This window comes from Aquarana catesbeiana, linkage group LG03 (assembly GCF_042186555.1).
Source record: "Aquarana catesbeiana isolate 2022-GZ linkage group LG03, ASM4218655v1, whole genome shotgun sequence".
Taxonomy (NCBI): domain Eukaryota; kingdom Metazoa; phylum Chordata; class Amphibia; order Anura; family Ranidae; genus Aquarana; species Aquarana catesbeiana.
Window position 1 is genome coordinate 607645225 of NC_133326.1, and position 15079 is coordinate 607660303.

Here is a 15079-nt window from a genome sequence, read left to right on the forward strand (position 1 = left end):
ATGCCGATCAAAGTAACTTTTTTTTTTTTTTTTTAAAGTACAGATTTGTCTTTAGAGATTGAAGGTTTCTGTGTCAGTGTTGGCAGCTTTGCAATATGCCCATCATTCTGTTGGGAATAACAGAGTAAAATAGTAGAAGAGCTGTAAGAAATGAGCTTTGGTGAAAATGTTATATTTTCTGGGTTTTTAACCTGTAAAAATAAAGGCATAGCATAGGCTATGGGGAGGAAAGCACAACTTCATTCTTCAGGAAGTGAATCTTCGTTTCCTCATCTAAAGACTAAACAGGAATACCTGTGTCCCAAGTTATTCCATCTTAGCGCTGAAGCTGTGCAAACAGACGTGTGTGTGTGTGTGTGTTCCTTATATGACAGTTTTAATACATAGATTCACCACAAGCATTGTGCCTTTTACAAACTAAAATTTTGTGAATATTGAATGGCTTCTTTGCTTATGGTCTTTCAGGGTTCTTTTGTTCCCGCCTGTCTCTAGCCGACTGCGTTACCTTATCCACCGGCTAGCAGAGCCTTATAATGGACTTAGCAGCTTTTCTGTGGGTGAAGGGTGGCAGCGCCGCACTGTAATATGCCATGTAGAGATCAGGTAAGATATTAAATTGAGCTCTTTCTAGATACGCCAATGCAGGTGGTGTTTATATGTTCTCCTGTGTCCTTTGACATAAACATACATGCATGCTTGGGCAATCCAAGCTTTATGTTTGTCACAAAAAATAAAGCTTATGGTTGTCAGATAATGCCATCTTTTCAGCTGCCCTCCTAATAGAGTATCTGTATCGATCGATAGAGTGCACCTTGTTAGACTCTAAAGGAAATTTGCAATGGAGAATCTTTTAGACCAGTATACGAAAGTAGAAATTTTATGGGTGCTTGTTGGATGGTTTGGAGGTGCCAGTTAGTGCCAAAAATCTGAAAAAAACAAAGTTGCAAAGTAGGTCATGGGTGTACATGGAGGCTGGAAAGAGGTGGCCAGATCAAAGTGTTTCTGTATCGTTTCGTTTTTTTTTTTTTTTTTTTCCCCCTCCTAAAAAGAGAGCGGCCTAGACCCCCCCCCTAAACCCCCCCCGGGTTTGACTGTCAGCAGCAGGAGCCAATGGCTCCTACTGTTCCCAGTGAAACCTTTGAGAAGAGAGAGAAGGTAGAGAAGACCTGCAGCTGGGCACAGCGCTGGATTGATTGAGGACTCTAATGCAGAGACTGCATTAATGGAGAAGTACAGCCAAAGCTCGTTTGGCTGTACTTCTATGGATCACAGGAGTGCAGTTTGTTTTGAATTCCGCTTTTTGCCGCTATCACAGAGTTGGTCCAGGCTCGGCATCATCACGACCAAGGAGTCGGGATTCGCCCAGATCCCTGGACCGACACCCGGCTCAGCCTCTCAGCGAGCTGCTGAGAGGCTGAACCAGCCGCTCCCGCCCACTCCACAGCCCAGCGCTCCAGTGAACGAGGAGGGGGCAGAGCAGAGAGCTGTGACTGACAGTCACCAACTCTCTGCTCAGGGAGCTGTGAGAACTGAGCGATTGGCAGTGTTCGATCACTCGGTTTTCAGTGTTGGAGGCGCCGGGGGACAGGTGCAGCATCGAACCGTTGCTGCATCCACTTAGGCAAGTATGAATCAAGGGGACAGGACAACTTCACCGCATCAAAGGGATGATGGACAAGGCCATGTACCGTCAAATCTTGGGGGAGAACCTTCTTCCCAGGGCATTGAAGATGGGTCGTGGATGGGTGTTCCAGCATGACAATGGCTCAGAATGCATGGCCAAGGCAACAAAGTGGCTTGAGAAGAAGCACATTAAGGTCCTGGAGTGGCCTAGCCAGTCTCCAGACACTAATCCCGTAGAAAATATGTGGAGGGGGCTGAGGGTTCGAGTTACTAAACGTCAGCCTCAAAACCTTAATGACCTTAAGAAAATGTACAAAGAGTGGGACAAAATCCCTCCTGAGATGTGTGCGAAGTACTAAGTCATGTTTTGTGACAAAGTCAAATACTTATTTAACTCATTAAAATGCAAATCCATTTATAACTTTTTTGAAATGCGTTTTGTTTTTCTCGTGGTGGTGGCTTGTTTGTTTTTTTTTCTTGTTGTGTTTTTTTTTTTTTTTTTTTTTTTTTTTTTTCTGTCTTTCACTGTTAAAATAAACCTACCATTAAAAGTATAGACTGATCATTTCTTTGTCAGTAGGCAAATGTACAAAATCAGCAGGGGATCAAATACTTTATTCCTCTCACTGTACCTACAGTATGCTGAAACTGTACATTTTTAAAGGGTTTTTTTTATAGATTTCCCGATGTTGTATTTGTAGGCTCCCATCACAGAGTGAAGAATCCAGCAGTGATGCAGCAGCTAAAAGTTACAGCCGAACTTGGCGTGGCTCTTACAACAAAAAATCAGAGACTGGCAGAGGAAGACAAAACTGGAGGCAGAGAAAGGATGGAAGACCAGACCGCGCAATGTATGCAGCCAAGGGGAAGCCTTGGTGGAAAGTCAGAGAAGAACAGCGAATAAAGGACATAGAAGACAGCCAGACTAAAGAACCAGAAGTTAGAGAGTGCCATAGATATACATATCACAGGGGACAACTGATGCACGTGACAAAAAAAGATAACACGGATGGACAGGGAAGCACGGTGTTTGAGACAGGCAAAACAGAAGCTTTGGACAAAGAGGAGAGTTTGGTGGATTTTGAGGAACCAGAGCATGGATCACAGGACCACAAGTTACCAAAGGAGAGGCTAAGCAGTCAAGATATGATGGAAAAGATGGACAGAGAAATGGCAGATGCACAGGGAACAGTTGTGCACGACACAAGAGAGGAAGGCCAAAATGCGTCTGATACTGGCATGGAAAAACGTGAAGAAGCTGAGGTCTACTTTGGACAGGAGAATCCAGAGAGGACATCAAAAGTCCCTGCTGAGGTTCACGACCACACAGAAGTGCTGATCTCAAGTAATGTGAATGAGTTGTCAAAGAGCCTAGATGGTCTGAAGGTGGGTGAGAAGATACAGGTGAAACAAGATGAGGAAGAAATGATAAATATCTCAGAAGAGCTAAAGGACCTAACAAAGAGATCAAAAGTGGTAGAAAAGCTTGAGAAGGCATCACGGGATCTGGAAGAGAATAGAGAGAGTCCTGTACCAGAGCAAAGATCTCAGGAAATTGGTACATCTGATAAAGGCATTGCAGAATATCAAAATGTAGAAAAGCCAGTGGAGAGTCTCATAGGAACACACAGCAAAACAGAGGACCATGAAGTGAGGACAGAAGACGGCTTGGGAAAAGCTGAGAACAATACATCCATTACAGACCTAATCTATGATACAGATGCATCTGAAAGAACTGAAGACTATAGAGCAGGTATAACAGAAACCGCTGGCTGTGACAAAGTACAAGAAGATGCAATAATAGACTCTAAACCAGACAATCGATGCAGTCCTTCAGGGTGCAATGATGCAAATAGTGAAAGTGTAACTGGTAAAAACAAACTTGAAAGACTTAGTAATGATGTGGAGATCGAAACAACCAGTTTAGAATCTGCCTCAAATACTCTATTAGAAAATGTATACTGTGTTCCCAGTGTAGATAGTGGCAGTAATACTAGGAAAGATGAAAAAGTACAAGAAGTGTCTGGTGGTGATTACACAGAGCCTGCGATACTGGAATCACACCTGCCATCTGACAAAACAGGGGAAGAAGACAAAAGTGTGACAGAACTTTCTAAAACTAGTAACAGCTGTATGCAAACAGAAGTGGAAATGTCAAAAGGTAATGATGAAGATCCGCAGAAGATGCTTGAGCAAATTATGACTGAGGTGAGTAGTGATACTTCTGGAAAGACTGTGGTGACACTGGTTATTAGGAACAGAGGTCTATGCACCTATATGCATCAGAGGTAGGGGGGGGGGGGGGGGAGTGAGATTTAATGCAGATCTCTGGGAATTTTTTTTTTCCCCCATGCTTGTGTATAACCCTCAAATCAATTTAAAGTAAAGACGTGTTTGTTTTTTTGTTTTGTTTTTTTCTTTTGCCATGCAGTGGTGCTGTGCCTGCATGGCATGGGTTAACTACTTGTTTAATCCAGGGACGCACAGAGACTATACTTACCTGATCCTTCCATCCTCCAGAAAAAGGCAATCCACCCCCCCCCCCCCCCCCCTTTGTGGTGGACTGCTCCTGCCATCCTCGCGTACATAGCCCGTCTGTAGACGGGGGTATATCAGCTCTCCTCACCCCTGGACAAAAAACGAGCAGTGCGGGCACAGCCCCATTGTGTGGGGGAAAAACATTTCTTGGAATTCTTCTTTAAATTATGTGAGGGGTGTAAAATAATTTTTGAAAGATATAATAAAATATTTACTTTTCATGTGACAACACTGAAGAAACGACACTTTGCTACAATGTAAAGTAGTGAGTGTACAGCTTGTATAACAGTGTAAATTTGCTGTCCCCTCAAAATAACTCAACACACAGCCATTAACCACTTGCCGAATGCCGATATACGTCCTTTGAGGACGGATATCCTTGTTATTATAGCAGCTAGCTGCCATAACCCCGGTATCCTCGTGTTTGGTCGGCTACAAGATAAAGGTGGTCTCTGCGGCGGATGTGCTGCGAGATGACTTTTATCAGGGGCATCCCTCCCACCACGATCTGGTACCCTCCGCCGCTTACCGGAGCCGTCGGCGGAGGCAATCGGATCCTCTCGGTGGCTGTGTATGGAGACGAGTAAGGGGAAGATGGCCCCCACCCGTCTCCATGACATTGCAGGGCGGAAGTGACGTCAAAACGTCACTTCCGTCCATAGCTCCTAAAGGGCCATTTTTTTTTTTTTTTTTTTTTTTTTTTTTTTTTTTTGACAAAAAACAAAAATTTATTTTATATTGCATTTTAGTGTAAATATGAGATCTGAGGTCTTTTTCAGATCTCATATCTCATATTTAAGAGGTCCTGTCATGCTTTTTTTCTATTACAAGGGATGTTTACATTCCTTGTAATAGGAATAAAAGTGACACAATTTTTTTTTTTTTTTTTTTTTTTTTTAAACAGTGTAAAAATAAAAAATATAAAAGGTAAAATAAATAAGAAAAAAAAAAAAAAACATTTTTTTTTTAAACGCTCCCCGTTCTGCCGAGCTCGCGTGCAGCAGTGAACGCATAGGTGAGTAGCGCCCGCATATGAAAACGGCGTTCAAACCACACATGTGAGGTATCACCGCGATCGGTAGAGCGAGAGCAATAATTCTAGACCTCTGTAACTCAAAGCATGCAACCTGTAGAATTTTTTTTTTTTTTGGAGATTTTTAAGGGTAAAAGTTTGTCGCCATTCCACGAGGGGGCGCAATTTTGAAGTGTGGCATGTTTGGTATCAATTTACTTGGCGTAACATTATCTTTCACACTATAGAAAAAAATTTGGGCTAACTTTACTGTTTTATTTTTTTTAATTAAAAAAAGTGTATTTTTTCAAAAAAAAAAAGTGCGCTTGTAAGACTGCTGCGCAAATACGGTACGACAAAGTATTGCAACGACCGCCATTTTATTCTCTAGGGTGTTTGAAAAAAAATGTATAATGTTTGGGGGTTCTAAGTAATTTTCTAGAAAAAAAACAGTTTTTAACTTGTAAACAACACATCTAAAATAAGTGGTTACTGTCTAAACCGCTAGCAACAAAAGTGAGTACACCCCTAAGTGAAAATGTCCAAATTGGGCCCAAAGTGTCAATTTTTTGTGTGGCAACCATTATTTTCCAGCACTGTCTTAACCCTCATGGGAATGGAGTTCACCAGAGCTTCACAGGTCTTCCACTCCTCCATGATGACATGACATCACGGAGTTGGTGGATGTTGGAGACCTTGTGCTCCTTCACCTTCCATTTGAGGATGCTCAATAGGGTTTAGGTCTGGAGACATGCTTTTCCAGTCCATTACCTTTACACTCAGCTTCTTTAGCAAGGCAGTAGTCGTCTTGGATGTGTGTTTGGGGTCATTATCATGTTGGAATACTGCCCTCCAGCCCAGTCTCCAAAAGGAGGGGATCATGTTCTGCTTCAGTATGTCACATTACATGCTAGCCTCAATGAACTGTAGCTCCCCAGTGTCGGCAGTGCTCAGGCAGCCCCAGGCCTTGACAATCCCACCACCATGCTAAGACACTTGTCTTTGTACTCCTAACCTGGTTGCCGCCACACACGCTTGACACCATCTGAACCAAATAAGTTTTTATCTTGGTCTCATCAGACCACAGGACATGATTCCAGAAAATCCCATGTCCATAGTCTGCTTGTCTTCAGAAAACTGTTTGCGGGCTTTTTGTGCATCATCTTTAGAAGAGGCTTCCTTCTGGGACAACAGCCATGCAGACCAATTTGATGTAGTATGCGGATTATGGTCTGAGCACTGACAAGCTGACCCCCCAACCCCTTCAACCTCTGCAGCAATGCTGGCAGCACTCATACATCTATTTCCCAAAGACAACCTCTAGTAACACTAACGAGTCACGTGACACAGGGGAGGGCTAATTGGGCCAACTTTTGCCAGCAGTTTCAACATTAATGTCTGTGTGTTGAGTTATTTTGAGAGGACAGCAAATTTACATTGTTATACAAGCTGTACACTCACTACTTTACATTGTAGCAAAGTGTCATTTCTTCAGTGTTGTCACATGAAAAGGTATAATAAAATATTTACAAAAATGTGATGGGTGTACTCACTTTTGTGATACTGTATCAGCGGGTCCTGACCAATGGATGTCCACAGGTACTCGCTAAACAGCCGAAATTCAGTGTGTTTTTTTATTTTTTTTATTTTATTGGCTATGTTTTATAGCAAAAAAGTAAAAAAAAAAAAAAAAAAAAATGTTTATATATTTCAAAAATTGTTGGTCTTTTTTTTGTTTTATAGTGCAAAAAAAAACCCCAAAGGTGATCAAATACCACCAAAAAAAGCTCTAAGCTCTATTTGTGGGAAAAGAATGATACAAATTTTGTTTATGTACAGCGTTGCATGACCATGCAATTGTCACTTAAAATAACGGAGTGCCCTATAGCAAAAAATGGCCAGGTCAAGAAGGGGGGTAAATCTTCCAGAGGTGCCCAATAAAGAAACCTTATGTGATTCTGCAGCTTTAATAACTTAAAACACTGAACGAATAAGCACAGCAACAGGTTTGCTTTACCCCCCTCCATCCCTCCCTAGCAGTTTCCTTTACCCCCCACTATTCTCTTCAGTGCAGGGAGCCAAAAGAAATACTTACATCCAGGTATGTGATTCCCTCCATTAGGGTTGCACCAATACTAATACCAGTATCGGTGCAGATCCTAAGCATTTGCACGAGTACCGATGCTCTGATACCTGAAACCGAAATCGCTACGTCCTTAACAATCAATGACTCATTTAGCTGTCAGTGGGGTTACCCTGTTGACAGCTGAAGTGTAAACGAAGTCCCGGCAATTGGAGCTGTCAAAAAAAAAACACAGCCAGGCAACATTGCGGCCCCTGAAACAGAAAGATACAAAAAGAAACAATGTTTTGTTTTTTTTTTTGTTTTTTTTTTTATCTTTCTGTTTATTCATCTACAGATCAAAGAGATGAACTTCGATCTGCAGATGAAGTCAATTTAACCACTTCAGCCCCCTGAAAGGATTTACACCCTTAATGACTAGGCCATTTTTTGCGATACAATACTGCGTTACTTTAACTGACAATTGCGCAGGCATGTGGTGCTGTACCCAAACAAAATTGATGTCCTTTTTTCCCCAAAAATAGAGCTTTCTTTTTGGTGGTATTTGATCACCTCTGCTTTTATTTTTTTTTGTGCTATAAACAAAAAAAAATGCAACAATTTTGAAAAAAATAAACAATATTTTTTTTTACTTTTTGCTATAAAACATTCCCAATAAAAAAAAATGTAAAATATCTAATTTTTTCACTTAGAGGTGTACTCACTTTTGCCAGCGTTTAGGCATTAATGGCTGTGTTATTTTGAGGGGACAGCAAATTTACACTGTTATACAAGCTGTACACTCACTATATTGTAGCAAAGTGTAATTTCTTCAGTGTTGTCACATGAAAAGATATAATAAAATATTTACAAAAAAATGTGAGGGATGTACTCACTTTTGTGAGATACTGTATATGAATGTCCTAGGAGGTTGTATACCTTTTTTTTTTTTTTTTTTTTTTTTTTTATCAGCTCTGCTGCAAAAAAGCTTATTTTATTTTTTGCTAGTCTTTTTTTTTACCTTTTGGTGACATCAATCAAGATCCTTTGCTACACTGCTTGAGCTGGTTCTACATTTCTTTTGCTTTCTATATCGGCACCTCCTCAGCACTAGCTTGAATGAGTTGACTTGAATGTGTTGTGTTAACCATGGAGTGCTTTCCGGGTCCAGAGCCATGGCACAGGCCCAGGTGAGTGAAAATAAAAGTAAGGCCATTCTGGCTGAAGCACCAGAAGCTACCTTGCTATTGCACCACTGGGCGCATTTATATTTCCTGCTACTGCCACTTTACTGTAGTAGGAATTGGAGTCGATGTATCGAGTGCTAATGTTAACCGTTGGGTGCGGTGCCTTTTGGCTTGGAGGGAGCATCATCCTGTTGTCGCTGCTACTCTTGAAGCACCACATGGATCTCTGGTCTTTTTCCACTGCCCGCCTACAGTGATCTCCAGGTGCCTGAAACCCTCAGCAGCTGTCTGGTTTTGTGAGCACCTTGCTTCACTTTGGGCCTAGATGCAAAACCACTGTGTGGACACATGTCTGAGATAAGACTTGGAGAGGACCATCCTTCTGCCGGTGGGTGGTGACCTCAGCCCATGCTTCCCTAGTGCTTCTCTAGAAGGAGCAGGTACACATAATCCAAAACCTGGGACCCCTATTATAGCCAGAGGAGGGTTATATAGACAGACTTACGTTTTTTTTTTTCTATTTACCAGTGTCCCAACCACCTGTAGGTAGCACTATAACCCAGCTGTTTCTGAATTTGTGTTCCTTTATGAGTGCTAAGAAATTTTTCCAAGTCATCTTCCAGGACGGCTTACAGAGAGAGGCTCCTCCCACCTAGCACAGGAAACGCATGATCCACATTATAAAAGTACAACACATGCAACAGCCCCTCAGTATTTGAGTTTCCTCCAGCCAGACAGGAGCTCCAAACAATGTCTGTTATTTTTTTGTCTGGCCTTCGTGCTAGGTGGCAGGGGCCTCCCGGCGTCCATACCCAGTGTAATGGGGGCAGTACTCCTGGGGTAAGAGTCAGCTTGAGCCACCCATAGACCTGGAAAAACGGACTGGGGTGAAGGTAAGGGACCCCCTCTCCCGCTTTTGTGGTTGTAGCCTCGGTGAGGTACCTGTTAGAAGTGGAGGAAGTGGCCAAGTGGGGTCCATCCAGAATGGCACAGCAGGGTGTTCTCCTGGTGGAGGCGCAGGCCGCCGCGTGATCCAGGTGCTCTTCTCTGTTGCTTATTTACAGAGATCCCCATGTTTCAGGGCTTCCTATCCTCAGCGTGTGGACCGCGCTAGGGGCACGGATTGATGTCGCTTGCAGCAGGAAGTGACGCGGCCGGAAGTCTGGTGGCGGCCGCCATCTTGGTACACCCAGACGCCGGGAAATGAAGCCTTAGCAAGGGTAATTAAAAGATGAGAGGCGTGCTGTGCTAGAGGGAGGCGTTGGATCCACAGCGCCACCCCGGATTCTCCACACCTTAAATAGGGGACTGAAGATGGCGCCAAAGGCTTCCAGGAGCAGCATGGAGAAGCCAGGATCCATGGAAGCAGGTCTGGAGGCGCCATTGGTTAAATCAGGCCCTAGGGTAAGAAAATAGGAGACAGGCTGCTCCTTTCCTTTTCTTATACTCCTTTGGTTGGGGCACAGGAGGCTTTTTCTTTTTTTTTTTTTTTTTTATTCCCAGAGCCTATTTTGTTTATGCTTATGGTGGACAGATGTCGCACATACTAGCATAGGCTCCGGTGGTGGGTACTTTAAAGATTCTTAGATTAGAATTGTGTTATCCACTGGGTGTTTTGATAATTGGTATTTACTTCAGTGGAAGTAATGTGCTGGCATTTGGGCTCATGGGCTTTGTCCTGCAATGAATCAGATGACAAAGATAGCAGAACAAAGACACCCAGAAAAAAAGGTGCCCAATGTGCACCAAGAAAATGCCTTATGGTTGGATGAAAAGTGCATGTCAGGACTGTATAGAATAAACTCATCAAGGGAGAGACAGGGCCTGTCCTCCAAGGGTTTTATGGACTCAATGAAGGAGATGAAACAGACTTTTTACAGTCCTTTAAACCCAGAAAGCTGGAAGCTCTTGCAGAACCTATCCCCTGTACTTCCGGCACCAGTACCAGGCTGATAGTCCTTGCTCAGACATGGGCAACCCACCAGCAGGGGAGTACTGGAGTAGCTGGAGGAGAGCTCAGTCAGCCTCAGATTCTGAGGAACGGGAGCGTAATGAGGAAAAACCCAGCAAGGTCCAAAGATTATTATATATTTTTTTTTTTTTTTCCTTCCTTCAGAGGAAACAGAGGAGTTATTAAAGGCTATTTCTGACACCCTGGAGCTGAAAGAACCAGAAAATTGTCTGTACATGACCTTTTTTATATGCAGGCCTTCAGCCTAAGCAGACCAGAACCTTTCCGGTGCATACGTCCCTAAAAAGAGACAGTACTTCAAGAATGGAAGAATCCGGAGAAGAGTCTTCTTCCCTAAAGAATCTGTAGAGAAGGTTTCCCTTCAAGGAGGAGGATACAGAGCTGTGGGAAGGATGAAGAGTATTTAAAGATGGCGTGGGAAGCCTGCTCCGCTAACTTTAAACCAGCCCTAGCCACTACATGCATGGCTCATACGCATGATTTGTGGAGTGTCACTCCCAGGGAAGAGATTTTGGATGCTTTGCCAACTCTAAGTAAGGCAGTAGCTTATATAGCGGATGCATCCACGGAGTCTGTAAAGTTCTCGACCAGGTCTACAGCATTGCTTAATGAAGCCAGGAGGGCTATCTGGCTGAAGTCCTGGGGAGGTGACAGTGTCAAAAACCAAGCTCTGTTCCCTCCCCTTTTCTGGAAATTTGCTGCTTGGTAAAGAGCTAGAATCTGTTCTGTTCTAGAGAGGTGGTAGATAAAAAGAAGGGGTTTCCTTTCCCCAAAAAAAACAAGAACAAAAGAATTTTTGTCTCTTCCAGAGGTCAGGAGAAAGAAACCATCAGGGGCAGCGTAACAAGGGTTTTGCAGCAACGCAAGACCAGCAAAGGGGGTGGCAGTACAGAAGGGGAAGGGGTAGAGGTGGCTTCCTTTTCAAACCCTCCCAGCCTAAAGACCCTTCCCAGTGACTCAGTCGGCCATGTGGGGAGGAAGGTTGGGGTCATTCCTCCCACTGATCAAGTCAGGGTACAGGATAGAGCTAGATGGAGCCCCCCTCAATTCTCCCGAAAGACGTAGAGAAATCAACAGCTATGTCTTCCCTCCTACAGAGTATGGTGGAGGAGAAGGTGATGAGCTTCATTTCCCCCCCAACTCTAAGAAAAAGGAAGTTTTATTCTCACGTTTTTCTGATTAAAAAAGCCATCAGGAAAATTCCGAATCGTTTTGAACCTAAAGCAAGTGAACATGTTTGTAAAGTACAAACAATTCAAAATGGAGTCAATATACACCACCAGACATTTGTTAACCCCTCTAGTCTTCATGTCCCCATTTGAAAGGAGTCCAAGCAATATCTCAGGTTTGCAGTGAAGAATGAGTTCAAGACCCTCTATTTTCAGTTTAACGCTCTGCCCCACGCATTGGCACCACACCTCTTCGCGAAGATTCTGTCAGAAGCTCTGTGGACCCCGAGATCGGAGGGGGATTCACATAATTCCCTATCTGGGTGACCTGCTGATCTTTGCAGACTCAGCAGACAAAGTAAAACAGAACCTGAGCAGAACTATCAGACACCTTCAGTAGCTGGGGTGGCTGGTAAATCAGGAAAAGTCACTTAGTACCTACTCTGAGTATAGTATTCCTAGGATACTTAATAGACTTGACCTACGTCCAACATTTTTCTGACTAAAGAAAAAGTGGCAACAATAAATTGCAGAGGTGAGCACTGCAGCCTCTGCGCATGTACAGAGACCTCAATTCAAGGTATGAGGGTCCTTGGTTTGATGACAGCAACCATCCCAGGAGTCCAGTGGGCCCAATTCCATACTCGAGCACTTCAGGCGTTCATGCTTTCTCTCTGGGATGGAAGGAATCTCTTCAAAGGCAAACGGAGATCCCACAGGAAGTAAAACTCTCAATCAAGTGGCGGTTATTCCCCCGCAAGTCTTCTGCAGGTTGACTTTGGTCCCAACACAACCCTCTGACAGTTACCACAGACGCCAGCGGTCAGGGGTAGGGAGCCCACTCAGGCGCACAGATGGCCCAAGGGGTCTGGAGCCGGCAGGAAGGCAACCTTTCCTCCAATGCAAAGGAGCTGAGAGCAGTTCTAAAGGCTCTAGTAGCCTTTGGTCCGACTCTGAGGGGAAGACACGTGCAGGTCCTTTCGGACAATATTACCACCGTAAGCTACATCAACAAGCAGAGAGGTACTAGAGTGGCAGGCCTTATGAGGATAGCAGAAGAAATCCTTCAATGGGCGGAGACAAATCTTTTATCCCTGTCTTCAATTCACTTAAAAGGGAATTAAACTCTCTGGTGGATGTCCTAAGCAGGGAGGTTCTGTCTCAGACAGAATAGTGCTTGAATCGAAACAGTGTTCGAACAGATGCAGAATTGGGGAGTCCCACAGATAGACATTTTTGCTACAAGGCAGAACAGGCAGGTGGAGCAATTTTTTTTTTTCTCGTTCCAGAGAGACCATCTCAGTCTGGGCCTAGATGCCCTATCCCAATCCTGGGAAGCAAGCCTGGTGTATGCGTTACCACCTTTTGCCCTCATTCCAAAGATCATCCGGAAGATAAGGGTGTCGAGCATGAAGGTTATCCTGATCGCACCATTCTGGCCAAGGAGGTCTTGGTTCTCAGGACTACTAAGACTCGGCATCATGGAGCCTTACCGACTGCCTTACAGGACAGACCTTGTATATTGGGGAGAGGTGAATCATCCAGAAGTGAGCTCTCTTTTTCTCTGACGGCCAGGCTACTGAGAAGGAGCTGATAGAGCGGAGGGGGTTATGAGTAAAAGTAATCAATGCCATCCTTAGCAGCCGGAAGCTGTCCACTAACGCAATTTACAATAAAATCTGGAAGAAATTTGGGGCCTGAGACATGATCAACAACAGTGTCAAGAGCCATGATCCCGGCGGTCGTAGATTTCCTCCAAGTTTGAGCAGAACCAAATCTTGCAGTCAGTACCCTCAAGGTGCAGGTACCCTCAAGGTGCAGGTATCGGCTCTGTCTAGCTTTTTAAATCAAAGGCTGGCAGAAGAGCCCTTGGTCAAAAAATTTCTTACATCCATTAACCGCAAGCGGGTCCCCAAGTCAAGGAGGGTTCCCTTCCTGGGACTTATCCACAGTGTTGCAAAATCTTTGTAAAACACTGTTTGAGTCACTAGTGGAACTGCACATAAAGCTCTTAACCCTGAAAACAGTGATTTTAGTGGCCCTAGTCTCCTCTAGGAGGGTTAGTGAGATACAGGCGTTCTGTGGCTGAGCCCTTCTGCATCATTTTGCAAGACAAAATTTATCCTCTCTCTGGACCCGGCATTTCTCCCCAAAGTACAGTCTAACTTCCATAGATCAGAAGAAATCGTCATACCTTAATTTTGTGGAGATCCTAAAAATGACAAGGAGGCTGTATTTAATAAAATAGATGTTGGGAGATGCTTGATCGCTTACATAGCGCGCATCAAGGAATAGCGATGTTCCACCAGCTTGTTTGTGTTTGAACCCGCAAACAAGGGCATCTAAAAATTTCATTGCAAGGTGGATGAAGTCAGCCATCAGAGGCATGCAAAGCAGCATCCTTGACAGCACCGTTGGGAATAAATGCTCATTCCACAAGAGCGGTTTCCACTTCATGCACTTTGAGCCCAAGAGCGTCAACCCTCCAGATTTGCAAGGCCGCAATCTGGTCCAGGTTCCAGCCTTTCGTAAAGCATTATAGACTGGACCTGCTTGCCAGCCAAGACCAGTCTTTCGGCTGGAAAGTGCTGCAGGCTGTGGTCCCGCCCTGATCAGGTAGTTTTATTTTTTGTCCTCTCTGTAAGCCGTCCTGGAAGATAACTTGGGGAAAAAACATTATTATTGTTATTACCTGTTAACTACTTTTTCCAGGACGGCGTCAGTTCCCTCCCCTTTTGTTGGTGAATTAGCAATGTAAAATAGTAAAACATAAAATAAAATAAATCTACGCTAATGAGAGGGTTTAATGATTGCTTATTCTGAAGCCTTCGGTTATTTGTTAATACTGAGGGGCTATTGCATGTGTTGTACTTCTATAATGTAGATCATGTGTTTCCTGTGCTAGGTGGGAGGAGCCTATCTTTCTGTAATCCTTCCTGGAAAAAGTAGTTAACGGATAATAAACCTCCCCCCCCCCCTCTTCTTTCTTCTTTCTCTTGGATTTTAAGAAAAGGGGTACCCCCCCAGCCCCACGTGGTGGTTATACCCAGACTTTTTTTTATGTCCAGACCTCGCCGCTTGGCTTACTTGATGCAGGGTTTTGTTTTCATCCTCTGGCTTCTAGAGCAGAGATGACCATGATTCTTTATGGCTAGGGCCAGCACGTGTTTACTGTTTTTAGCGACTGCCACAAATGAATTTGAGGATAGGTTGGTGGGGTTTTTCTTCTCATTCTTTTCTTAAATATAATATTAACTGTAAAAGATACGTGCTCACTGAAAGCAAGTACAGGCTAATAAGGCAAAAGAGAAATGCGTGACTGTGATTGGCATTCTTAGTTGAATGTTGCCACCAAGTGGTAAACTGCGGTAATTCAGGAGTGCATTTGTATTTAATGCTAGCTGGGGAAGGGAACCTTGTATAACAGTGTATATGCCGTTCAGAATATATTATTTATTTCAGGTACTTATATAGCGCTGTTAATTTATGCAGCGCTTTACATATACATTGTACATT

At 43.7% G+C, this 15079-nt stretch overlaps 1 protein-coding gene across 1 annotated transcript in view; it reads left to right on the forward strand.

Moving 5' to 3' along the window:
* The window catches only part of LOC141133082 (uncharacterized), a 39308-nt gene that overhangs the window by 10236 nt on the left and 13993 nt on the right, over positions 1–15079 (forward strand). Inside the window, exons 3-4 of the mRNA XM_073622209.1 lie at positions 466–603; positions 2325–3831. Of these exons, the coding sequence (XP_073478310.1) occupies positions 466–603; positions 2325–3831 (1645 nt within the window). The remainder of the gene's footprint in view (positions 1–465; positions 604–2324; positions 3832–15079) is intronic.